Below are 25961 nucleotides of genomic sequence, written 5' to 3'. Positions count from 1 at the left end.
GATTGCTTAACAAGTTACATGGATTCACTCTGTGTGCAATAAAAGTGTTTTAACATGACTTTTGAACGACTACCTCATCTCTGTACCCCACACATACATGTCTCTGTCAGGTCCCGCAGTCGAGCAGTGAATTTAGAACAGATTCAACCACAAAGACCAGGGAGGTTTTCCAATGCCACACCTATTGGTAGATGGGTACAAATGAAATCTCAGACATTGACTTTCCCTTTGAGCATGGTGAAGGTATTAATTACACTTTGGATGGTGTATCAATATACTCAGTCACTAAAAAGATACAGGAGTCCTTTGTGACTCTGTTGCTGGAGAGGAAGAAAACCACTAAGGGATTTCACCATGAGTCCAATGGTTGACTTTAAAACAGTTAGAGTTTAATGGCTGTGATAGGAGAAAACTAAGGATGGAGCAACAGCATTGTAGTTATCCACAATACTAACCTAAATGACAGAGTGAAAAGAAAATCTGTACAGAATAAAAAAATACTCCAAAACATGCATCTTGTTTGCAACAAGGCACTAAAGTAAAACAGCAAAACATGTGGCAAAGACATTAACTTTATGTCCTGAATACAAAGCGTTATGTTTGGGGTAAATCTAACAACACATCACTGAGTACCACTCTTAATATTTTCAAGCATGGTGGTGGCTTCATCATGTTATGGGTATGCTTGTCATTGGCATGACTATTGAGTATTTTAGGATAAAAAGAAACAGAATAGAGCTAAGCACAGACATAGTTACGTAAATGAGATATCTGTATTTCATTTAACACATTTGCAAACATTTCCAAAAATGCCTTTTGCACACAATGTATATAGAAAGGGGGACCTTTCTTTTTTCCTACTGTGTTATTGACTTGTTAATTGTTTACTCCATGTGTAACTCTGTGTTGTCTGTTCACACTGCTATGCTTTATCTTGGCCAGGTCGCAGTTGTAAATGAGAACTTGTTCTCAACTAGCCTACCTGGTTAAATAAAGGTGAAATATGTCACGCATAGGTGTAATAGGTGGCAGGGAAGTCAGGCGCAGGAGAGTCAAATGGAGTGTAAATATGGAGTCTCTTAATAAAGTTCCAAGAGTATGCTCCATAACAAATGTACAAACAAACAAAACATGGGTACGAGGACCCGACGCGCACCTATACAAACAATCACACTACACTGACAACAAATCAAACTCTGACAAAAACATGAGGGGAAACCGAGGGTTAAATACACAACAGGTAATGAATGGGATAGAAAACAGGTGTGTGGGAAGATAAGACAAAATTGTTCATTAATTGTTCAATGAACCATAAACAATTAATGAACAAGCACCTGTGGAACGGTCGTTAAGACACTAACAGCTTACAGACGGTAGGCAATTAAGGTCACAGTGGGAAACAGTGTTTAAACCCTTTTCAATGAAGATCTGTGAAGGCATTTGGATTCTTACGAATTATCGTTGAAAGATAGGGTCCTGAAAAAGGGCCGTTTCTTTTTTTGCTGAGTTTAGAATGAAACATTCTGTGGTGGCACCAGTGCTGGAACATGTCAGTCTGCCTTTGTTTCCCTCATGGTTGAGGAAATACATGTTGAAGGATTTACTGGCCTTGATTTCTAACTAATGTTGTCTATTTTTTATTTAACCTTTATTTAACTATGCAAGTCAGTTAAGAATAAATTATTATATACTATGATGGCCTTCCCCAGCCAAATCCTAAACCAAGACAATGCTGGGCCAATTATGCGCCGCCCTATGGGACTCCCAATCATGGCTGGTTGTGATACAGCCTGGAATCAAACCAATGTCTGTAGTGACACCTCTAGCACTGATATGCAGCGCTTTAGACCGCTGTGCCTCTCTGGAGGGGCCTAATATAATCACAAGCAGTTACTTGTGCAGTAGATGTTGTAGTATGTGATGGCATCTTACATATTGACCTGCAGTGTGTAGCGTGTGTCTGGGGGAGAGCCCTGTCCAGGTGTCCAATAGCAGGTCACATTAGCCCAGGCCATGAAGACACACTGAGGCTTGCTAGGGCTGAGGGAGATGTCATGTTGAGATGAGTTAATCTCTTTTCCAAATCAAATCAAATTTTATTGGTCGGCATACACATATTTAACAATGTTTTTATGGGTGTAGCGAAATGCTTGTAACAAAGTTGCTTAGGAGCCAGAAACAGAACGGCCATGTCTATCAGCTCCATCAAATGAGACCTATATCCTGAAAGGGAACACAAATTCAAGAAACAACATATGAAAAACAAAACATAAAAAAGCAATACATTACAAAATGATTTTGAAAAAACACAATGAAAATAAAACAATCCAAAACAATTGCATTCCTCCACAACAAAGCTCTGAATTAAGGTCCTGAATTCATTTAAAGGGGAAATCTGCAATTGCTACAGTACATTAATAATATATACCCATTGATTCTTGAAGAATATATATTAAGACCAACATAGCAGACAGTAGTAAAAGAGGACTCAGTAAAACACTTGCTGTTAGGAAACTATCAAATTCTAGTACTTTTGTTTTTAGGTCTGTGCCGGTCCAGGTTTGTTTTTATATATATATATACCAGATACTTCATCAGAGCTCAAAATATAAACGTGTTTGTTTGTATTGCCTCAAAACATGGTTAAAACTATATTTTTTCTATTTAATAGTCAATCAGTGTATCCATAGCTCTGTCCGTGAGTCCATGAAACAGACTGCTGTAACCTAGCCTACTTCAGGTTATTGGGGGTCTAGTCTACACTCTGATAAGAAAGAAACCCTGTCGAGGTAGCAGCATGCCAATTTCACAACACCTAGTCCATCAAGGGCTCTTGAATAGCTAGTCTTTTTATTTTTAAAGAGAAGCAAGATTTGTTCCAACTTCCAATGCCTGTAGACCCACCACTCTAAAAAGTTAGACAAATTCTCACCTGAAGCAGTGCAAATATGAAGCGCTACAAGAAGAGCCACTAGTGCAAGACTCCTGTTGTCAAGCCTGAGTCAATGTGAATCCCTATACCTCCAGCACCCCGAGTCTGCCTATCTGAACCCTCTCATTGGCCTGAGATATGGGTTATAAGGTTGTCTTGCCTGTGTAAACAAATCAACACGCCTCATTAGAAAGGGGTCCGCCACCACGAACGGTGTCCTCGGAGTCACAAGACACAGAGCTCTGTGTAGACAGTGTGTAGAGATGTGTGACAGTCCCAAGAACCTTACTAACTCATACTGTTCGCTGCACCCTCCCCCCTCCCCTCAGTTATGACAGTGTCCTGTAGTAGCCTCTCATACAGTGGGCCAATAGGCTACACAAGCCAAGCTCACTATCTTGTTTATCAAATTGTGGATCACAGATCACATTAGAAAAACAATGTATGGGAATTAGTGGATGCCATATCCCTCCCGCATTTCCTAATGAATGGTTATCACTCCTTGCTAGTGTTCACCTGTATGTCACTTAGTCACTTTCCAAGGAATTCAGAATAATTCATGAGTTTACCTTTGAGGAAGTAAGCCTGTAATTTATTGATCTCTGTTGCATCAGTTCAAATAAACGAGACCCTGATTCAAAATAATGTAATGCAGAAATGTACAGAATATCCCGTTGAATTTGAAGCCTGGTTATACCGTAGGCATAGTGTAAGGCCAGTACATGAGTACTGTGGGGATTTGTTTGGGTATGGGTTATTCTGCTACTGGGATATTCAGTGTGAGTTCTGCGTTAACCAAGTTTCTGAACAACTACAGATCTCCACAGTGTGGGTTATTCTGCTACTGGGATATTCAGTGTGAGTTCTGCGGTAACCAAGTTTCTGAACAACTACAGATCTCCACAGTGTGGGTTATTCTGCTACTGGGATATTCAGAGTTCTGCGTTAACCAAGTTTCTGAACAACTACAGATCTCCACAGTGTGGGTTATTCAGCTACTATACTGGCACCAGCCAATCACAGGATATGTGAAAACATTTTGGTACAATCTTGGTGAGCCCAGAATTAAAATCTTGCATGATTTGGTCAGATACATAGTCTGTCCACAAGAGAATCATGTGGGTACAATGTTGTTGGAAATTGAATTGAAGTACTAAAGTCTCTTTCAACAGAGTTGCTTGCACACAAGACTAATATTCAAGTACTGGTGTGTGTATGTGCGCAATGACTTTCATTAATTGTCAACATTTTTAATATATATTTTTTTACAAAATATAACAATTATAATTACAAACCAATATAAACAGAAGCAGTATGATATAAATGCTAAAAAATAAACAAAAGGCAGTGTTTCTACTCCCCTTCCTGTCCCGATAGTCCGTCCAGAACCTCCTGTACGGTTGAACAAAAACAAACCGATCTAGAACAGCTAAGGTCAGAGCAGGGAGTAGAGGGAAAACCCCACCTATAAAAATAGAAAATGGGGAATAAATAAAGAAAGGGAGTTTTCCTGCCGTCGGGACAGAGAGCACAGGGGACAGATTCTCTCCCCCTGAGGAACGAAGCAGGCAGGCTCTCTTCAGACTAGGCGACAGCCAATGTCCTCTAGTGGCAGAATACAGTACAGCATCAGTGAAACCTGGGGTCTGTTCAGGAGGGTGCAACGGTACGGAATAAGCAAGCGCGTTAGCTCTGTATATCACATTCTCCATCTGCAACGTTCATAAGGTTTCACCCTTCTGAACACACCCCTTTTGGTTCTTTGTCCTTCAATGCCGTTGGGCTTTTTCAATGACTGTTATCCACAAGGTCGGATGGGTGGTTCAGGGCAATATTCAAACCTTAAATCACACAAAAACTGGAGTTGAGACACAGGGAAGAAGCCAGAGGCTACAGTACCTGTGTATTCAGTGACTTACCTACAGTAGCATGTACAATAATGCGCAAAACACAGGCTAATGTGTCTACCGTGGTTGTCAGGCAATTGTGGGAGGTTGGTACTGTACAAGACCTTTAAATGTCAACATAAACTGGAAAGAGAGAACACAAGGACTCCCATCACAAACTCAGGTTCCTTATTGCAAACCTGCCAATGAATACCTGAACTGGGAACAAAGACCAATCAAATAAAAACATTGTGACAATCTCAAAAGCATAGTTTCATGGTATTCCTATACAGATCTTTCCTCTTAAACGTACTGTATACAAAACCTTCAGTTTCAGTTGTAGATGTTCAAGAGAGGTGGAAGCTCTCACAGTGAACCAGGGAGGCAGATCCTACCTAAGAGGTCCACAGTCAGAGTGGTGATAAGTCATACAAGTGCAGACTGAACCCTGCTTCTAAAAACAGCCTTATCAGAACTGATAGAGAATGAGAACATCTCGTGGACATCTGCTATAATACAGCATGATGGATTCCAGGTAATGCGGTCTGTCTGCTGCTCACTGTTCCCAGTAAAAGTTGGGAAATCAGTGAGGGAGGTTAAATCACAGTCTCTAGTTCTGCTCTGAATGAGGCCACTGCAACAAACATCAGGCTAACTGTTTTGGCCTTGGAGCCATCAACGAGCCCACCAGCTTTTCCAGTCCCAACATTATATCTAAGAATTCTCTAAGAACGTCTCCATAGAACTACTGCCCTTCCAGAATAGACAGGTAGGTAAGCCATTGTGCTTGTGAGCAGTGGGAGTCCCCTAGTAAACACTGATACAGGTAGGCCTATCTCCCGGGCAAAAAGACAGTTTCTCTCCTGGGGAGCTTCACACCATCACATGGGTGAGCTCTGGTCCAAGTTAGCTTCAACTGGCAGTACTTAGAAGTACAAACAACCCAGGCATTATTGGAATGTTCTCCAGGGTAAAGACACCCTTCTTCCTCCCCTCACTTGGTGAGAGAGCCGGAGTGCTGGACGGGAGGGGGGCACAGGGCCGAGGGACACAGGTAACTGCTGATGGCCCCAAAGTCAGAAGTGACGGAGGAGGATGGGGCAATGGCAGGCAAGGGTGGGGGCTGGGGGACGGAGGGCAGGGAGAAGTCCACCTTCAGCCTCTGAGAGGCCCCATCCTCTGGCCCCATGGACAGACCGTCTGGAAGGAAGGGCCCCAGCTGCAGCTGGTAGAAGCCAGAACCCAGGAGATGAGGCTCTGCTGGGGAGGATGTGGGGCTGCCGCTGGGCCGGGGGAAGGGGTGGAGCTGGGCAGGGGGAGAGGTGGGACAGCGGACCGGGCTAGGACAGTTCAGAGAGGGCTCCTGCTGCAGGTCCTTCAGAGAGGGGAGTGGAGATAAGTGGCTGAACAGCTGCTCCCTCTGTGGGCTTGGACTGGGACAAGGAGCACCACACAGCTCCAACACCTCCATCTGCAATTCAGCATCTAGACAAGGAGAGAAGAATTACAAAGAGGGACTTGAACAAGCACTACCTCAATGGTAACTGACCGAGTTATCACTGGCATTGACATTGGGCAGTGGTTCCCTTTTTTCTCCTTAATGTTACAATCAGCTCTAACCAAAATCTTAGTTTCAAACAAGTTACAATTTAACAAGGCTTGACATGGTAATATAATTAGAACATAATTATAAAAATAATGTAAATAAAATACTCATCAATCATTTTAGGTTTACAATTCAGAAAGTATTGAGAGGAAGCCAATAGAACATTCCTAAAATGCTAAGCCTCCAATAAAATAATTTTCATGAGCCCTAAGATTTGATTATGGTTTAGTATTTTATATTTCATACCTTCAACTTCCTGGCCTGAGAATCATAATGCCCTCAAAAGTATTTTGGAAAAGACCCTCTAGTTCTGACCACATGAAAATTGACCTCATGAAAACCTGACCTCATATCAGCACTCCAGTGGGGTTAGTATAAGCTACGTAGGGTTAGTGAAGCTTGTCCCCAGACCTCCCTCACTCCATCCCTCTATCTGTCTGTCTTTACCTGGTGGCCCGGTCTGGTCAGAGTCTTTACCTGGTGGCCCGGTCTGGTCAGAGTCTTTACCTGGTGGCCCGGTCTGGTCAGAGTCTTTACCTGGTGGCCCTGCCTGGTTAGAGTCTTTACCTGGTGGCCCTGCCTGGTTAGAGTCTTTACCTGGTGGCCCTGTCTGGTTAGAGTCTTTACCTGGTGGCCCTGTCTGGTTAGAGTCTTTACCTGGTGGCCATGTCTGGTTAGAGTCTTTACCTGGTGGCCCTGCCTGGTTAGAGTCTTTACCTGGTGGCCCTGTCTGGTTAGAGTCTTTACCTGGTGGCCCTGCCTGGTTACTTTACCTGGTGGCCCTGTCTGGTTAGAGTCTTTACCTGGTGGCCCTGTCTGGTTAGAATCTTTACCTGGTGGCCCTGTCTGGTTAGAGTCTTTACCTGGTGGCCCTGCCTGGTTAGAGTTTTTACCTGGTGGCCCTGTCTGGTTAGAATCTTTACCTGGTGGCCCTGTCTGGTTAGAGTCTTTACCTGGTGGCCCTGTCTGGTTAGAATCTTTACCTGGTGGCCCTGCCTGGTTAGAGTCTTTACCTGGTGGCCCTGTCTGGTTAGAATCTTTACCTGGTGGCCCTGCCTGTTAGAGTCTTTACCTGGTGGCCCTGTCTGGTTAGAGTCTTTACCTGGTGGCCCTGCCTGGTGGTGGCCCTGTCTGGTTAGAATCTTTACCTGGTGACCCTGCCTGGTTAGTGTCTTTACCTGGTGGCCCTGTCTGGTTAGAGTCTTTACCTGGTGGCCCTGCCTGGTTAGAGTCTTTACCTGGTGGCCCTGTCTGGTTAGAGTTTTTACCTGGTGGCCCTGTCTGGTTAGAATCTTTACCTGGTGGCCCTGTCTGGTTAGAGTCTTTACCTGGTGGCCCTGTCTGGTTAGAATCTTTACCTGGTGGCCCTGCCTGGTTAGAGTCTTTACCTGGTGGCCCTGTCTGGTTAGAATCTTTACCTGGTGGCCCTGTCTGGTTAGAGTCTTTACCTGGTGGCCCTGTCTGGTTAGAATCTTTACCTGGTGGCCCTGCCTGGTTAGAGTCTTTACCTGGTGGCCCTGTCTGGTTAGAGTCTTTACCTGGTGGCCCTGTCTGGTTAGAATCTTTACCTGGTGGCCCTGCCTGGTTAGAGTCTTTACCTGGTGGCCCTGTCTGGTTAGAGTCTTTACCTGGTGGCCCTGCCTGGTTAGAGTCTTTACCTGGTGGCCCTGTCTGGTTAGAGTCTTTACCTGGTGGCCCTGCCTGGTTAGTGTCTTTACCTGGTGGCCCTGTCTGGTTAGAGTCTTTACCTGGTGGCCCTGCCTGGTTAGAGTCTTTACCTGGTGGCCCTGTCTGGTTAGAGTCTTTACCTGGTGGCCCTGTCTGGTTAGAGTCTTTACCTGGTGGCCCTGCCTGGTTAGAGTCTTTACCTGGTGGCCCTGTCTGGTTAGAGTTTTTACCTGGTGGCCCTGTCTGGTTAGAATCTTTACCTGGTGGCCCTGTCTGGTTAGAGTCTTTACCTGGTGGCCCTGTCTGGTTAGAATCTTTACCTGGTGGCCCTGCCTGGTTAGAGTCTTTACCTGGTGGCCCTGCCTGGTTAGAGTCTTTACCTGGTGGCCCTGTCTGGTTAGAATCTTTACCTGGTGGCCCTGCCTGGTTAGAGTCTTTACCTGGTGGCCCTGCCTGGTTAGAGTCTTTACCTGGTGGCCCTGTCTGGTTAGAGTCTTTACCTGGTGGCCCTGTCTGGTTAGAGTCTTTACCTGGTGGCCCTGTCTGGTTAGAGTCTTTACCTGGTGGCCCTGTCTGGTTAGAGTCTTTACCTGGTGGCCCTGTCTGGTTAGAGTCTTTACCTGGTGGCCCTGTCTGGTTAGAGTCTTTACCTGGTGGCCCTGCCTGATTAGAGTGGCCTGTGTGTAGTGAGCTCAGGGCTTTAAGAGAAAGCGCGGCGTTCGTCTGCGACGGGGTCGGCCCTCCTCCTCTGCACCGCCAAGTCAACACACAGGTAGAAACACCACAGACAAACACACACAAAGCAATGGGAAAACAGACACATAAAACAATACATAAAAATGCTTTAAATCATATGTTAATAAACACAACCAATCAAACAGACAAATAATATAATAAAGAAAATAAATAATAAGACTCATGTAATAAGACAGAGACAGGTGGATATGGGGTGATTTGGCATGACATATCTCTGAAATGGTACAGCTTGTGGGTGGATTCCTGCGACTTCAGAGGCAAGGGCATACAACTATCATGTATGGTTCTTGCTAACTCTTATGACCTCAGTCCTTCAAACAAGCTGTAGTGTTTGTGGTCTGTCGGTCTCAGTAAAATTATCTGGGGCGGGAATCAGGGCCAGGGCTGAGGTATAGGACTGGGGCTGGGGCTAAAGGCTGGGACTAAGGCTAGGGACCAGGGTTTACCTTGCTTGTCCACGTCCGTGACTGGTGGGGGTGAGTGGGGCTCAATCTGGGAGCACCCCTCCATCTCCCCAACCTCTCCATCCTGCTCTCCATCCTCCCTGGAAGACAACACAGTAGGAAACTTGTGTAAACAGTCCCAACTGCACATGAACTTGTCCAAGAAGAACATTCATTTCCGTTTTGAGTTTCAAACTCCCAGCATGATATCAGCTAAACATAATACAAATCTCTGGTCTGAAAACAATGACAATCGGGAGGTTATATTGTCTACTTGTCTCTACACCTGTTGTTTACATGCAGATTTCCTGTTCTGATAAAGATGATCCTGTCACATTCCCACAATTTAGCCAGCATTTAAATGCAGCTTGAGTGTCAAGTCTAGAAAGCAGGGATACAAACTGGTGAGGGCCCAAAATGGTGACACTTTTAATTTTTTTGCACTGAAACATGCACAAAATCCCTGCCAGGGGGAAATGCAGGTTTTAACTAAGTAAACAAAGAATATGATCTACATGATCAGTCTCTGTGTGTAAAATAAAAAGTAGTTCATGTGAACCTAACTCACAGTTAATAAAATGTAAAGGAAGCGTTCCAATGATATGTGTTGCCTAGACTTTACTGCAAATGACACTCAAGTCTTAAGAAAGAGAAAAAATAGAAAAAGAAAAAATAATAATATTGCAGTTAGCCATGACAGCCTTTATAATAGAATGCTTGTGACCTCACACATCTAAATATTGCACTTAGTGAAAAAAACATCTAACCTCTCTGCGCACGGAACCCGGTAGCGGGATGAAATTCGACAACATAAATAGTCATATTAAACATTCATGAAAATACAAGTGTCTCACATGTTTCGAAAGCCTAGACTCTTGCTAATCCAACTGCGTTGTCAGATTTAAAAAAGGATTTACTGCGAAAGAATACGATGCGATTATCTGAGGATAGAGCCCCATAAAAAAACAACTATTTCAACCAGCACAGGCGTAACAAAATCCCAAACGGCAATAAAATAAATAGTTTACCTTTTGATGATCTTCCTTGGTTTGCAATCCCAATGCTCATTGTTACACAAGTGTTTTTTTGTTTGATCAAATCCATTTTTATAGCCTAACACGAAACATTTTGTGAACCACCTGTGTTGTGAATTCCGTCTCATTCCATTTTCGACGACACATTCGAGGTAAATACACACACAGAATGTGACTTTTCCAGTCATGTTTGGTTTCATTACAATCAACTGGTTTGTTTGTAAAACAACCAAACCTGATGGGTCATTTCGCGGGACGTATTGACTGAAAGAAACTGATTTGAAGACAACAAGTAATGACATCATTGTGCACCAATTATTTGCCCGCTGTTTCGTTGATTGACTGTATTTTAACCCAATGACCACTGATCGTCTTGAAATCTAGCTGGGTAGATAGCCAATGAGCTGAGGTAAACGGCTATATGTAATGTTTATGTGTTGGAAGACCAACCCATGTAGTAAACTCCGGCGTAAAGAGGGTCATTCGCCATTGACGATTCATACCGGAAGGATGTTGCATGTTGCACACAGCATTGTTTTGGTAAAGCGCATATTCAGCTGTTTATATATCAATCAGTATGGCGACTAAGTCAGGAAACACTAAATCTAAGTCTAGATATACAGATGTACACACAATTTTAGAAGAAATTGATCGAGGACGATTCATTTAGCGATTCCCAAATGGAGGAATATGTTTTGAACGGAAAGGACATCGTTTTGGACTGGTAAGTTCTTCTCATGCTAATGCCGTTGTTTGAAATTAATAATATAAAATATTATTTGTGAAATGAAATAGCCTATTTGAGGCTGTTGAGGGGAGGGCAGGCACACAACAATGGCCAAAGTGAAATGGAGACAGTAGATACAGCTGCTCTGTCATAATATAATAGAGACAGTAGATCGAGCTGAAATGTCACAATATAAATGAGACAGTAGATCTAGCAGGTCTATAATAATATTATAATATCTGTTTATTATACCTCTTGATACAGGGCTCATATGTGAAACTATTGTAACTGAACATTTTCTTTCACAGTGACACTGACTACGAATGGGAGCCCCCAGTGCCAAGGTGTCCATCCGCCACAGAAGCTGGTTCATCCAGCTCCTGCCACAAGTGGTGTTCATCTGCCCAAATGTATTTCTGCAGGCATGGATGTGCTATGGCACCTGGCATCAGCAGCATAATATTGTGTAGAGGACTGCGGGGTCTTCCAAATATTGAAATTGTTATTTTGTAAATGTGTATATATTTTTTTTCATGTTTGTTCTCCATTTTTTTTTTTTTTTTTTGGGGGGTGTTAGAATACCATTTTGGTATTTTGTATATAGTTATCCCATTCAAAATGTATAACTTCACCAATTTGGCCACTTGGGTACTTTTGGGCTACTTGTGTGGGACACCTGGGTGACTTCATGATAAATGTCATGTAGCACACTCATTTTGGAAGTTATCCTTCTGAAACTGTCCCCATCATCCTATCTGAATGTTTGTTTTATCTTGTTAATTTTAAAGATGATGATATAAAAATAAAAAAAACATGTTTTTTTCATTGTATTATCTAAACCAGATCTATTGTGTCATATTCTCCTACATCCAATTCACATTTACACAAACTTCAGTGTTTTCTTTCAAATGGTACCAAGAATATGCATATCCTTGGTTCTGTGCCTGAGCTCCAGGCAGTTAGATTTGGGTATGTCTTCAGGCAGAAATTGAAAAAAGTAGGGCTAGCTCTAAGAGGTTATTAAGTAGAAATAGAATGAAACAAACAGGCATTCTATTTTTGCTCTATTCTAGTGGTCACTATAGTAGACATCGATCAAGTGCACAAGGCTACATGTGTGCAAAAGTAATGTTTACTGAGTAAAAACTGTAATAATCCCCCTCACTCACACACAAGTATTACTGTCAAGTTCAACACAACAAAAGCAATATATTTGGGCTACACTGCACATTATTACATTGTACACTTTCTGCCTGTGGACATCGGTTCTACAATGTGCCAGCAGAGCATGATAGATACTCTTTGTTGGCATAATTGATCTCTTTCAGGCAGAGAGTACACCTGGCATACCCCTTTTTATCCACTGTATTGAACAAATGAGAAAGAGGGAAGTGTGTGGTGTTCCTTTCACCTCTATAGTGGCATCCAGTTTAAGCCAGGCCCAGCTCCACTTAACTGTTTAACAAGCAACACCTAATTTTCCCCTAATTCTCTCATTCTGAAAATGAACCACATAACTTACTGTAGATGGAAAACATTACTTCACAGATAGTTAGTTTGTTAGCTAGTTAACGTTAACATTTAACACAGACTGCCAGGGTCCAGTAAGTAACTAACGCGTTATAACTTGAGGAACGGCAAGGAGTCGTATAACGTTAACGTTACCAGTTATTACTATAGCGAATTGGTTAGGTTACTAACGTTAGCTCATCTGATGTAACGTTAGCTGTCTGACTTTTTTAGCCAGCTAATTTTCACACCATAAACTCAATTATTTGACCAGTTCAGTTGGCTAATGTTGCTCAACATTTCTCTGGAAAGCTATAACGGATAATTCGATCCAGCTAGCAAAATACTTAACAATGCTAACAATACTTGTTCCAACACACCTTCTCCCTCACCTCAAACTTTCCAAATGACAGTTTCCGGTTAGAGCTCATGAAGTAGGCTTCTCACCTACCTCTTCGTTACAGTTCAGGGGACCCACCGCTGTAAATGAACAGTCAAACTGCCTTCCACGCCTCTTTCCAGAGCGCACGCTGACGCTGCAACTAGCACATTGGTCGTATGTTCTCTCTTCAGTCGCGTCCTGCATTCTGTTGTTATGTGAACGCCTCGGATACAGCCAGTACTGCTCCAAACGCTCATCACTCGTTTGCATACAGCCAGTACAGCTCCAAACGCTCATCACTCGTTCGCATACAGCCAGTACTGCTCCAAACGCTCATCACTCGTTTGCATACAGCCAGTACTGCTCCAAACGCTCATCACTCGTTTGCATACAGCCAGTACGGCTCCAAACGCTCATCACTCGTTCGCATACAGCCAGTACTGCTCCAAACGCTCATCACTCGTTTGCATACAGCCAGTACAGCTCCAAACGCTCATCACTCGTTTGCATACAGCCAGTACTGCTCCAACGCTCATCACTCGTTTGCATACAGCCAGTACTGCTCCAAACGCTCATCACTCGTTTGCATACAGCCAGTACTGCTCCAAACGCTCATCACTCGTTTGCATACAGCCAGTACTGCTCCAAACGCTCATCACTCGTTTGCATACAGCCAGTACTGCTCCAAACGCTCATCACTCGTTTGCATACAGCCAGTACTGCTCCAAACGCTCATCACTCGTTTGCATACAGCCAGTACTGCTCCAAATCGCATCATCAAACGCTCATCACTCGTTTGCATACAGCCAGTACTGCTCCAAACGCTCATCACTCATTCGCATACAGCCAGTACTGCTCCAAACGCTCATCACTCGTTTGCATACAGCCAGTACAGCTCCAAACGCTCATCACTCGTTCGCATACAGCCAGTACTGCTCCAAACGCTCATCACTCATACAGCCAGTAGTCATCCAAAGCCCCCCCCCACCCCTTGCCCAAACTTCCCTCGATGGATCTACACGAATCACGTAGGTCACCTATTTTGGATTCAAAACAGAGAATTCTGCTGAAAGGTGACTAGTTTGCATCCCTGAGAAAGGGTCATTGAGATAGACCGTCTCATATCTGCAGTGCTACTTACATGTTCCCTGACTGCAGACTGTACTTCTTGCGACCCAGCTTGGTGGTCTGCTGGGTAAAGTACTCATGGCGGTCCGACTTCTTCCACATGTAGTAATACTCCACACACTCCCCCACTGACCGTGTGCGTACCTGACATGTAAACACACTGTGCTTTACTGTTTGCTGCAGTATGGAGATCAGTGAGTTTCCTGTCTGATCAATGCAGACAAGCAGGTTTGTACAGGTGCGCCTGTACAGGTTATGATGAAGCAGCTGTCAACATTTGCATTTAAGGGGTAATCTATGATACCAGTCAATGTCATGACTGAAAAACAGATAATTCCAGCTTTGTAGCAAATCAGGTTCTCCCCAAACCTGACGACGGAAGTTTCGGTTCTTGCTCACCTTATTGGCCTGAATGAGGTGGAAGTTCTTCCCATGAACTCGATAGCCATGTTCAAAGTTTCGACACTCTTCCTCGCTCCAGGCACACAGCTCCTCTACACAGAAGACAACAGCAGTTAGGTGGGAATATACCCTAAAAGCAGACTTTAATTATTTGTAACTCATACTACAGCTCTATTACAGTAACTCACCATGTCAAGATGATAACTGTAAATCCATTCTCCCCATAAGCGCCACAAAGTTTGAATGCAATGATTTCCATTATCTATATTATAATACCGCAAGACAATTAATCATTTGTCAGCCTACACTGGAGCGGGCACAATTGGCTACATTTTCACCTACACTCCCAGCTTGGATGTGCATAACTGGAAATGCAGGATCAAAAACATTTTATAGCCTTAGTCAAGATGGCAGACCATGGTCCATATTCAAAAAGGGTTTCAGGGTAGGACTGCTGATACGAATAAGATATAAGACTCTTGTGAGCCCCGAGGTTTAGCCTAAATATTTGATCTAGGCCATTATATAGAATGAGTGTGTTTTCAAGTTGTTGGTAACATGGGTTCATGTTAGGTCTATCAAATAATTGCATTTCCAAGGGAAAGCAGAGGAAGTTCCAAAGATAGTAAAGAAGTTCCATGATCCCACAAGAAATGTGGGACATCTTTTTTAAATGCTCTGAAATTGAAAATACTAGTAGCATCCAGAGACTAAACATCTGGAGAGCATTAACAACACATTTTTGATTTACAGGGGTGGTTATTGAGTTGAAGGATCTGAATTCAACTCAATACAATTTTGTTTTTGGGGGAACAACCACCACCACCCCACCCACCACCCCTGGTGGTTGGTACCTCAAAGGCAACATTGTATTGAGTTGAATTAATAATTTGCTTCCACTAGTGAGTTATTATTGATATAAGTTTATAGAGTTGTTGTTACTAGTAAGGTATTGCAAGAAGATGCCAATGCATACGAGACAGCAGTAGTAAATGTGTAGTGAAAGGTCTTACCGCTGAACACTTTCACATTAAAGCGCAGTCTTCTCAGTGCCTCCTCTGCATTGAAGCTGCATTTCACCAGCTCATAAAGAGCCTGAGGGAAAGAGACAAAAGGGGAAACAGTTGTGACTGAAATCTGTACCACAATGTGAACTCTGCAGAAGTTACTCAACATTCAAACAAAGTTAATTGGCCAACAAATGTATACTGGACAAAAATATAAACGCAACATGTAAAGTGTTGGTCCCATGTTTCATGAGCTAAAATAAAAGATCACAGAAATGTTTCATACAGACAAAAAGCTTATTTCTCCAAAATGTTGTGCTCAAATTGGTTTACATCCCTGTTAAGTGAGCATTTCTCATTTGCCAAGATATGCCACACCTGTCAGGTGGATGGATTATCAAGAAGCTGATTAAACAGCATGATCATCAAAAGCCACTCTAAAATGAGCAGTTTTGTCACACAACACAATGCCACAGATGTTTAAGGTTTTGAGGGAGTGTGCAATTGGCTGACTGCAGGTATGTCCACCAGAGCTGTTGCCAGAGAATGTAATGTTAATTTCTCTACCATAAGCCGCCTTCAATGTTGTTTTAGAGAATTTGTCAGTGCGTCCAACCTGCCTCACAACCGCAAAGCACATGTAACCACGCCAGCCCAGGACCTACACATCCGGCTTTTTCACCTGCGGGATCATTCGAGACCAGCCACCCAGACAGCTGATGAAACTTAGGAGTATTCTGTCTGTAATAAAGGCTTTTGGCAGGGAAATATTATTCTGATTGGCTGTCAGCGCCCCTGCCCAGTCATGTGAAATCTATAAACGAGGGCCTAATGAATTTATTTCAATTGACTTGACTTCCTTATGAACTGTAACTCAGTAAAATCATTGAAATTCTTGCATGTTGCGTTCATATTTTTGTTCAGTATAGCTCTAGCCCCACTAAGTCCCACTCTGTTCCTGCTTTAGTCCCCAACCCGCTACAGTACCTGATCATTGTCTTTGATTATTTCCCCAGTGATAAGCGTGTCTTTAGCGCCCTCCTGGCCTCCCCATCTCTGGGCACTCAGTAAGAACTCCTCTACAGCATGACCTGACAGCATGTCTGGGGTCCACAGGAGCTGGTCCTCATTCTCATAGACTGGGAGCAGGAGATGGATAGACACACAGGTATAAGGATGTTTGTGAGACGGAGGTGAATCAAAAAGTGTCAACACACTAATCCAAAATATGCACTGATTCTGAAAGGGGAAATTTGGGGTTACCTCTCTCCTGGTCTGAGTATAGGCTGAGAGTAGGGATTTTGGCTTGGTACATTGAGCCCACCATGATGTCCTGGTAAAAGAACAACCACAGTATCAGTCACACAGAAAACAGGTTTTTATATTTACCTAAAGAGTAATTGTAGGGGATTTGAGCGCTGTTCAGTAGTCCCCAGTGTCTCACCTTGCGTCCATCATTGGAGGGAATGGAGGTGTCGTCATCATTGTCTGAGTCTTCTTCTGAGGTGCTGACTAAGGTGCCTTTGTCTCCACTTGCTAGGGAATGGGCTGGAGAATAAAAATGGGAACATTTGTTACACCACTATACAGTGGTGGAAAAAGTACACAAATGTCATACTTGAGTAAAAGTAAATACACCTTAATAGAAAATGATTCAAGCAAAAGTGAGTCACTCAGTGAAATACTACTTGAGTAAAAGTCTAAAAGTATTTGGTTTAAAACATACTTAAGTACCAAAAGTAAAAGTATAAATCACTTAAAATTCCTTATATTAAGCAAACCAGGTAGCACCATTTTCTTGTGTTTTTAATTTTCTGATAGTCAGGGGCACACTCCAACATAATTTACAAACAAAGCGTGTGTGTTTAGTGAGTCAGCCAGATCAGAGGCAGTAGGGATGACCAGGGATGTTATCTTGATAAATGTGTGAATTTAACCATTTTCCTCGCCTGCTAATCATTCAAAATGTGACAAGTACTCTTGGGTGTCAGGAAAAAAGTACATTATTTTCTTTAGGAATGTAGTGAAGTAAAAGTAAAAGTAGTCAAAAATATAAATAGTAAAGTAACATACAGATACCACAAAAACTTAAGTAGTACTTTAAAGTATTTTACCTTGAAAACTTTACACCACTGCCAATATGTAGCATTCTCATAATACTACCCAATAACACCTTCCCGGTACAACAAATCAGTCTTGCCATAAAAGAGCACTCGGACCATTTAAAAAATATATTGATGTGATATGACAGGAAGGGGATTCTCCTGAGTGGTGGGCTGGGTGGGTGGAGGTCTGTTAATGGAAAGTGGTAGCTGTGCTGGGAAGGGAGGAAGTGTGTCATACCCATTATATAGTATGATACTGTATAGGACATCAGTGGTTGTACCTCTTAGGTGGCGGCGGAGGAGGTCGGAGGCATGGGAGGTGACAGAGGGAGTGAGGTCATCAGCTGATGACTCCTCTTCATCTTCTCCTGAGAACAGATCCTTAGATATCTGGTCCTGGAAGAATGGAACAGTCCATTTCTGTCTCAATGGAACAGTCCACTACCTTCTCTCAGCATCACACACAGTAAAGTAAATGGCATTTATGATTTATGAAAGTGATTCTGTAATTGTCATGTTTTCTGAGTGTTTATAGATAAGACAGGCCATCAAGAAGCAATCTTAACTAATTTCTTTACGGACCAAGTCATAATTATCCATGAATCCATGAAAGAATCAATAGACATCATGTCAATGCCAAAACATGTATCATGCAATGCTTTTGAATGCAGGAGTACACAGCTCCACGACAATTACAGTGTACTCTATGCTGGTTTTCCACCTTGCCTTTTAACTATTGATTGACTTCTGCCTGGAAAACCAGGTAGGTGCACCAATAACCAATTAATCAATGAAGTACTAAGAAGAAACAAAAACTGTCTGGACTGTGGAATTCGAGGGTCTCAGCACCCTTGATCTGATGCTTTTCTGGCTGTGTTTTCAGTTATCTGTCTCAGCTATGTCTAGGTATACCCAGGTCTCACCTTGTCCAGTGTCATGTCAGGCAGACTGGCTGACAGCTCATTGGGCTCCCTGTCCTGCTGTAGGAGGGGATCAGACACCTCGTAGCCATACAGCGCCAGCAGCTCCTCCAGGGGCATCTCACTGCCCTATACAGAGAGAAAGGGGGACAGAGAGAGAGAGTCATCGCTCTGGGTCAATGTGGGATTGGGCGATATAATTTGGAATTATTAAATAATTGATCATCTATTACATAGAATAATGTTATTCCCTACAGGTCTGGAGGGGTGCAGTGTGGTCAAGCTTTTGAACCTAGTTGGTTTAGCCACGGATCAATACAGGAACCTTCCCGCTAGCCATGATTGACTGAGGTAATAGCTGGCTGGACATGCCGAGATATGAGTTCGGATTGGTCTGTCATGTAGCACGCTTCTGTCTATAACATGAGCTGCTCAGCATGTGTAGGTAATCCTTTATAATTCTGCTTTAAAAATAAATAAAAATCACGAAGAACTGCAAAAGCGTTGCTAATTTTCAGGAGGACAGAGTTTTGAAATCAGTGGAATGTCTGGTGGAAGCAGAGTATGATAGCTAAGGAGATGGAGAAAATTATGTTGTTTCATTGCAAATATGCAGAGAGTCAAAACGAGAACACACTGTTGTATAAAACACCTGTCTCAGGATTACATCTTCAAACTAAGGGCAACCATGGCATCCGTGACAGAGAGGGAAAATCGTTGAACCATGTAAGAGAGTCTAGCTAGCTACATTTTAAGATATTCTGCATTTGTAATTTGTCAGAAAGTTATTTTCATTGTTAGGTGAAGCGCACTGTTAGCTAGCTAGCTAACGTTACGTGTATGATCTGTGTAGTAATATTATTTGTATGTCAGAGCCATTTGCATTGCTAGTTATAGCCTAATGTTAGCTAGCTAGCTAACATTGAACCTAGTTGGTTAGTTTTAGCTACCTGCAGATTCATGCAGGGTTGTAATGTTATGAATTGGGATTATGGATAATTGTTTAGCTAGCTAGCTACATGTCTTAACAAAAGACTCCACTATGTAAGTAACCATTTCACTGTACCGTTTGCACCTTCTGTATCCTGTGCATGTGACAAATAAACTTTGATTTTATTTAACACTGTGTGTTTACCAGAGACAGTAATGTGAAGAACAACATGACCGGCACCAAAGTCAAATTAGGATATAACGTTAGGCCAACAGGACAGTGTTCTAAAGTTCTAAAATTCTCCGGTAGAATGCTCTGCTTTCATTTTGTCAAACTAACAACCATAAGCTATTTTGTGTAATTAGCTTGCTATTAACTTGTAAATATTGATATTGTTGTGAGTTTATATATTATTATTATTATTATATATTATTTATTTGTCTGTAATAATGAATACAAATTGTCTACATTTAAGACATTGTCAGCTATATGGTATGGTTATTATTTGAACTGGTTCTAGCCAGCTAGCTTTACATTAACTAGCTAGCTAACAAACTAGAAACAAACCAAAACATTGTTTAGAAAGTTGCTTTTAGTTACCTGATTTGCTAGATTGACAAATACCAAATTCATTTTTAAACAGATGGGTTTATTGGTGTTAACTTCTTGGTGACAGGGGGCAGTATTTTCACGTCCGGATGAAATACATGCCCAAATTCAACTGCCTGCTACTCATCACCAGAAGATAAGATATGCATATTATTAGTAGATTTGGATAGAAAACACTCTGAAGTTTCTACAACTGTTTGAATCTTGTCTGTGAATATGACAGAACTTATTTAGCAGGCGAAACCCAGAGGACAAACCATTCAGATGTTTTTGAGGTCACTCTCTTTTCAATGGGTTTTCATTGGGAATCCAGATTTCTAAGGGACCTTCTTGCAGTTCCTACCGCGTCCACTGGATGTCAACAGTCTTTAGAAATTGGTTGAGGTTTTTCCTTTGTGTAATGAAGAAGTAGCCCTGTTCAGAACGAGGGTCACTTGTAGTGTACTGCTAGATAGAGGCATGACCAGAAAGCTAGCGACAGTTTGTTATCCTCCTGTATTGAACACAGATCATCCCGTCTTCAATTATATTGATTATTTATGTTAAAAAATACCTGAAGTTGTATTACAAAAGTAGTTTGAAATATTTTGGCAAAGTTTACAGGTACACTTTTGAGATATTTTGTAGTCACATTGTGCAAGTTGGAACCGGTGTTTTTCTAGATCAAACACGCCAAATAAATGGACATTTTGGATATATATCGATGGAATTAATCAAACAAAAGGACCATTTGTGATGTTTATGGGACATATTGGAGTGCCAACAAAAGAAGCTCGTCAAAGGTAAGGCATGAATTATATTTTTATTTCTGCGTTTTGTGTCGCGCCTGAAGGGGTGAAATATGCTTCTCTCTCTTTGTTTACTGGGGTGCTATCATCAGATAGTAGCATCTTTTGCTTTCGCCGAAAAGCCACATCCCACATATCCCTGGGAGGTTAACATACACCAGTTATGCTATTTTGGACCACCAAGCTACTGATGCCATGCAGCCTGTCGTTTTTGTGTTTATACTTTTTCACAAGGACAATTTTAATGTCGGACGACAATAGAATGTTCATGATGTCCCTGTGACAACTGGATACAGACATGTTAATAGACGTCGTATAAACCAGCCTTTAGTCTTGAAATCTTTGGTTGTTTAGTACACTACCGTCATACTCACTCTGTTTAGCACATGGCCTCACATGTGAATCCTTAAAGAGATGGTTTGGGCTAAGGCTTAAGAAGGTGTGAACAATGCTGAATGGGTGTAGACAATGCAGGGCTCTCCAGTAGGTGTCCCAAAACATTCAAGGGCCATTTTCTCAAAAGTGGGGTTACAAGTTTATCAACTTTCAAAGCAGAATTACTTTCCCATTGTTCCTCAAAACTGTAGTGTATGATATATCATTTCCTAGCTCTGAGTCTGTACTTTTATCCAATGTAAAAAAATAAAAAATAAATTCAAATGTTGCTACCGAATCAAGCCGGTTGGTCACATAGGTTATTTTATTTTTATTATATAGGCCTAAATCATAATCATATTGCAGGACATGTCTCTCCTTTTCTGACATGACTGGTTTATTCCCGCTAAACAACAAATATTAGCCATGCATGCTCAAAAGTAAATAGACTGGTAGCCTATTTAAAATATTTGAAAGTATGTGTAGGCTACATCATTGTTGTGAGAAAGAAGCACAACATAGCCCATTTAATCTCTGAGCCTACACCAAGGAAACTATAACTAAAAATATTGAACAATTTGTATTATGCATAGAAGTGTGGGCTGTAGCATTTACTTTTAAATTGTTTGAAAGGACAATCAATCTTGTAGAATGCGTGGCCAGTGTTTGGCACTCACTATAGGTGGCATGCGTTTTTATTTTGAAAAAGAATCACTGCAAAAGATTAAAACATTTTGCCCACTTCTCTAGAGAAATGTAATAACATTTGCCATTGCGCTTTCTTTTATCATGGCCCAATTCCAACATCTTCAAATCATACAACAAATGAGGGTGCTTTTGTTACCATAAAAGGTGAATGAATGGAGGTTGTTTTCCAGGCGGGTTTGTAAATATAGTTTGGCTCTGATTTATCAATGAAAATATGCATATATGTTGCATGCGACAGTTTGATCAGTTTGTTGTGCATGCAAACCCTAGAATCTCCACATACATCAGCATTTACAGTAGTAAGAATGTAATACACGGTTGATAAATGAAGCCCCGTATGCCAGAGGAGCTGTACTCACAGTGTGGGGGCGTGCTGCCATCTTCATTGGGCGGCACCTAGGCTCTTCTCCAGTTCCACTAGGGCCCTGGACTCCTCCTCCGGCCCCTCATAGCCCTGCCTCAGGATCTCCACTAGGCTGCGTCTGTGATCTCCAGAGCCCATCGAACCAGCTAACACACACACACACACACACACACACACACACACACACACACACACAGTTACCATCGTGGAGGATCAAGAGGTGCCTGTTCATCCCATTATAGATCAGCTGACCCTTGGCTTCTTCTGAACCACCCGTTTTCAACTGAAATTGAGAGCTGATGACTGGTTCTACAGTGGACAGCTGGACACACCCACAGACTGAGGAGCAACAGTACAGGTATAATGCCCATAGATATTATGCTTTCTTACTTGTTGAAGCATGTACAAGTCTTTTTCATGTCTTATTATAATGGTATGTCTTAATGTAGCAAATTGTCAATTGTCAACTCGAAATTACTTTTATTTAGTCAGGATCATTATGAGATGATAATAAGACATAAGACCTGTCATACTTGCTTACGACAAGTCCTCAAATGCATTATAGAGCTATAATAAAGCAATAAGGCCCGAGGGTGTGTGGTGTATTGTCTATATACCACGGCTAAGGGCTGTTCTTATGCACAACACAACACAGAGTTTGGCTGTATACGACAAACCCCTGACGTGACTTATTGCTATTATAAATTGGTTACCAATGTAATTAGAGCAGTAAAAATAAATGTTGTATACCACGGCTGTCAGCCAAATCTGCATTCAGGCCTCTAACAACCCAGTTTATAATTAAGCAATAAGGCATGTGGGGGGTATATGGCCAATATACCACGGCTAAGGGCTGTTCTTATGCACAAAGCATCGCAGAGTGCCTGGACACATATTGGCTATATACCAAATACCCCAGAGGTGCCTTAATGCTATTATAAACTGGTTACCAACGTAATTAGAGCAGTAAAAATACATGCTTGGTCATACCTGTAGTATATGGTCTGATATACCATGGTTGTCAGCCAATCAGCATTCAGGGCTCAACCCAATAATGCATAGGCCCAACTGTCATATTAAGTAAAGTGTTACCAGTCTTTCTACTTGCCTTACAGACACTCATGAATTAAAGAACGGTCAAAGTTGATCCAACAGTGGAAACTAATGGTATTACAAAAATGTAACTGTTTGGCCAAAAAGACAATCCATGAAGATAGGACGAGTTGACCTATGACAGTGGTTCTCAAACATCTCCTGGGGGACCCCCAGCCATTCCACCATGTATTTGATCTATTCCAAAGCAAGCACACCTGATTCAACTTGTCAACTAATCATCAAGGCTTTGAGTTGGTCAATCAGGTGAGCTAGTTCAGGGCTACAACAACTTTCAAGAGTTACTTTTGACCTTAAGTAAATAGAGCAGTGGTCTACTTAAAACTCTTGGTCGGATACTTTCACAAACAATACATTAGTGACAGCCTGGTAGCCCTACGTTTACAGACACTTTGTAAAGCTTGGTCCACTCCACTTTAGGTCGCGTTGACCAGGGCGCTTTCCTGTAACTTGGTGCTGAACGTTCCTTCCTCTGACACACGAATGACCCGAGAGAGGAAATAGTTCTAGAGGTTGCGTTTTCACCCGAAAAGACACCAAGAAAGTATCTGAAATAAGTCGGACTTCTCTCAAAGTTTGTAGTCAAAATGCCTTGCTATAACGGAGCACACCTGGACCACTTCTTCAGCACCACCGTCTAGCCGGTCTCCCATTGTTTTCTATAGCGCACGATCTGGCAAATTGGGAATGGCTTTTTAACGCGAAGAACGTGGAGAGGCGAGACGGACAAAATACCCCCATTTTACTTCGTTAGTTATCAACCCATGGCTAGCTAACTCACAACCCTGCGTAACCCGTTGATACGATTGCCAACATCGATATCTGCCGTCTAGGATGACAGAGGCTCTCAAATGCGGAGCTGTTTCAAAATCATTAGTCCTCATGTTCCTCCCCAAGCCTTTTTGCTCACTTACCTCCGCCATTCCGTTTCTGCGCAGGCTGAGGAATGCCCGGATGTTGTAGAGCTGTGGCTCTAGTCTAGCCTATGTACAGCCAGCCGCTGAGCCTCAGCAACAGCAGCCCTATTTTATTGCTGCAACATTTCAGCAAGCGCGATGACAGTGAACTACATGAAAACATAAAGAAATGAGACAGTACCCTGTCTACTATTCACACAGACGTCTGGTATTGTTACAAGCGTTCATAAACTTGACATCCCTCTTGCTGAAAATAATGAACAAAGCACAATGATTGCAGTTCAGATGTTTGTAAAGTAGTCCTTTGAAATTGATATCACATGTTTGTTCACCTATGACCCTGAATAGCCAATGTAGCCAATCTGATTATCATGGGCTATATTTTCCCAATAATTTATTTGACAGTCATCTAGTTTAGTAAAGAATTATGGTCTACCCATGTGAGTAGGCTCCAGTAGGCTGTACAGACAAGCTATAAGGAACATAATGGTGACTAGATAGCAGAAAAAGACAACAGACAACATAAAACTTTGTTTGACTCCCACATACATGTTTCCTAGAGTGTGTGTGACCCAATGTTACATAGTCACTGCCTTGATCTCATTGGATGGGAGATGGATACTGTATGAAGGGAGGGGGCAGAAATGGTCAGAGCTGATAAAGGTATAAGAGGGAATATGAGGGCTTCCCCAGTCCCCAGTGCTTCCATGAGATAGAGAAAGACAAATACATGTATGTGAATATATGACATAGCAAGATGACCCTTTTATAAGTCCTAAATGGTGACACTACACAAACTGAGAAAGTGAGAACTGCATTGTGGTGTATATAGAATGACATAGTAAACTAAATAAGATGAGCCAACAGTAACTGGATGACAAGGCTGAAAGTAGACTACTTCAAACAATAATAAATGGAAGGAGGAAGAGCCGATCACAAAGTGTCAACTTACTATGACCAGTCGGGATCTGACAGGAATCAGCAAGTCAAAAATTACCAGGCAAAACCTTTGCTACACGCCAAAATCGAGAGGCAACATGAAGATAAATATGCTGAGGTCGACAGTGTGTTGTACATGCTCTGTAAAGGGGCAAAACTAAACAAAGAGCAATGGGGGAGAAAGGACGGGATTTCAAAGAGAAATAAAGGTGACCATGAGCATCTATTCTTGATTTGTCTCCTCTTTGTTTTCCTTCAATTCCCTTTTGTGGTCAAAATTCCAGCAGGTATGATACGAATTCAGTTGATAAGGAGGAGACAAAGTTTTTCTTCATGTACTGTAATAACTCTTATCATTTCAATCGTAACTTAGTAAATTGTCTTGCACTCTGTGACAGCCACAGATTGTCATTCTTTGAATGCCTCCGGTATAAGGTATCCTGATGTCCTCTATGTAAGTGTGCTGTGATGAATCTGTATGTGTGTGTGTGTGTGTGTGTGTGTGTGTGTGTGTGTGTGTGTGTGTGTGTGTGTGTGTGTGTGTGTGTGTGTGTGTGTGTGTGTGTGTGTGTGTGTGTGTGTGTGTGTGTGTGTGTGTGTGTGTGTGTGTGTGTGTGTGTGTGTATTGTAGAGGGCCACATGGTGTCCTTTGTCACTGTGACAAGTGCTGACATGACATGTTAAAATGGTTAACAAAGGCAAACACAGTGAC

General features: G+C 42.2%; 2 protein-coding genes across 3 annotated transcripts; both read right to left on the bottom strand.

Annotated features, from left to right (window-relative positions):
- Positions 1 to 367: 367 nt before the first annotated feature.
- LOC127906173 (methyl-CpG-binding domain protein 6-like) lies at positions 368 to 8839 on the bottom strand. Its single transcript, XM_052457061.1, has 3 exons — positions 8563 to 8839; positions 6962 to 7081; positions 368 to 6303 (listed from the first exon to the last, which is right to left on the bottom strand). The coding sequence occupies exon 3, from the start codon at positions 6287 to 6289 to the stop codon at positions 5813 to 5815; it is 477 nt and encodes a 158-aa protein (XP_052313021.1). The 5' UTR covers positions 6290 to 6303; positions 6962 to 7081; positions 8563 to 8839; the 3' UTR covers positions 368 to 5812.
- On the bottom strand, positions 8724 to 24465 carry LOC118389973 (mesoderm induction early response protein 2-like). 2 transcript variants are annotated; one of them, XM_035780034.2, is made up of 12 exons: positions 24308 to 24465; positions 22276 to 22426; positions 18509 to 18634; positions 17867 to 17981; positions 16925 to 17028; positions 16744 to 16813; positions 16468 to 16619; positions 15487 to 15568; positions 14471 to 14565; positions 14085 to 14215; positions 9295 to 9392; positions 8724 to 8840 (listed from the first exon to the last, which is right to left on the bottom strand). In XM_035780034.2, the coding sequence occupies exons 2-12, from the start codon at positions 22300 to 22302 to the stop codon at positions 8785 to 8787; spliced, it is 1056 nt and encodes a 351-aa protein (XP_035635927.1). In that variant the 5' UTR covers positions 22303 to 22426; positions 24308 to 24465; the 3' UTR covers positions 8724 to 8784. The 2 variants fall into 2 exon arrangements, with proteins under 2 accessions (XP_035635927.1, XP_035635937.1); XM_035780044.2 differs by lacking the exon at positions 24308 to 24465 and adding an exon at positions 23773 to 24285.
- Between the last annotated feature and the right edge of the window lie 1496 nt (positions 24466 to 25961).

This window comes from Oncorhynchus keta, chromosome 1 (genome assembly GCF_023373465.1).
Source record: "Oncorhynchus keta strain PuntledgeMale-10-30-2019 chromosome 1, Oket_V2, whole genome shotgun sequence".
Taxonomy (NCBI): Eukaryota; Metazoa; Chordata; class Actinopteri; order Salmoniformes; family Salmonidae; genus Oncorhynchus; species Oncorhynchus keta.
The sequence above is the reverse complement of the archived record's forward strand: the minus strand, read 5'-3'. Positions and strand labels throughout refer to the sequence as shown.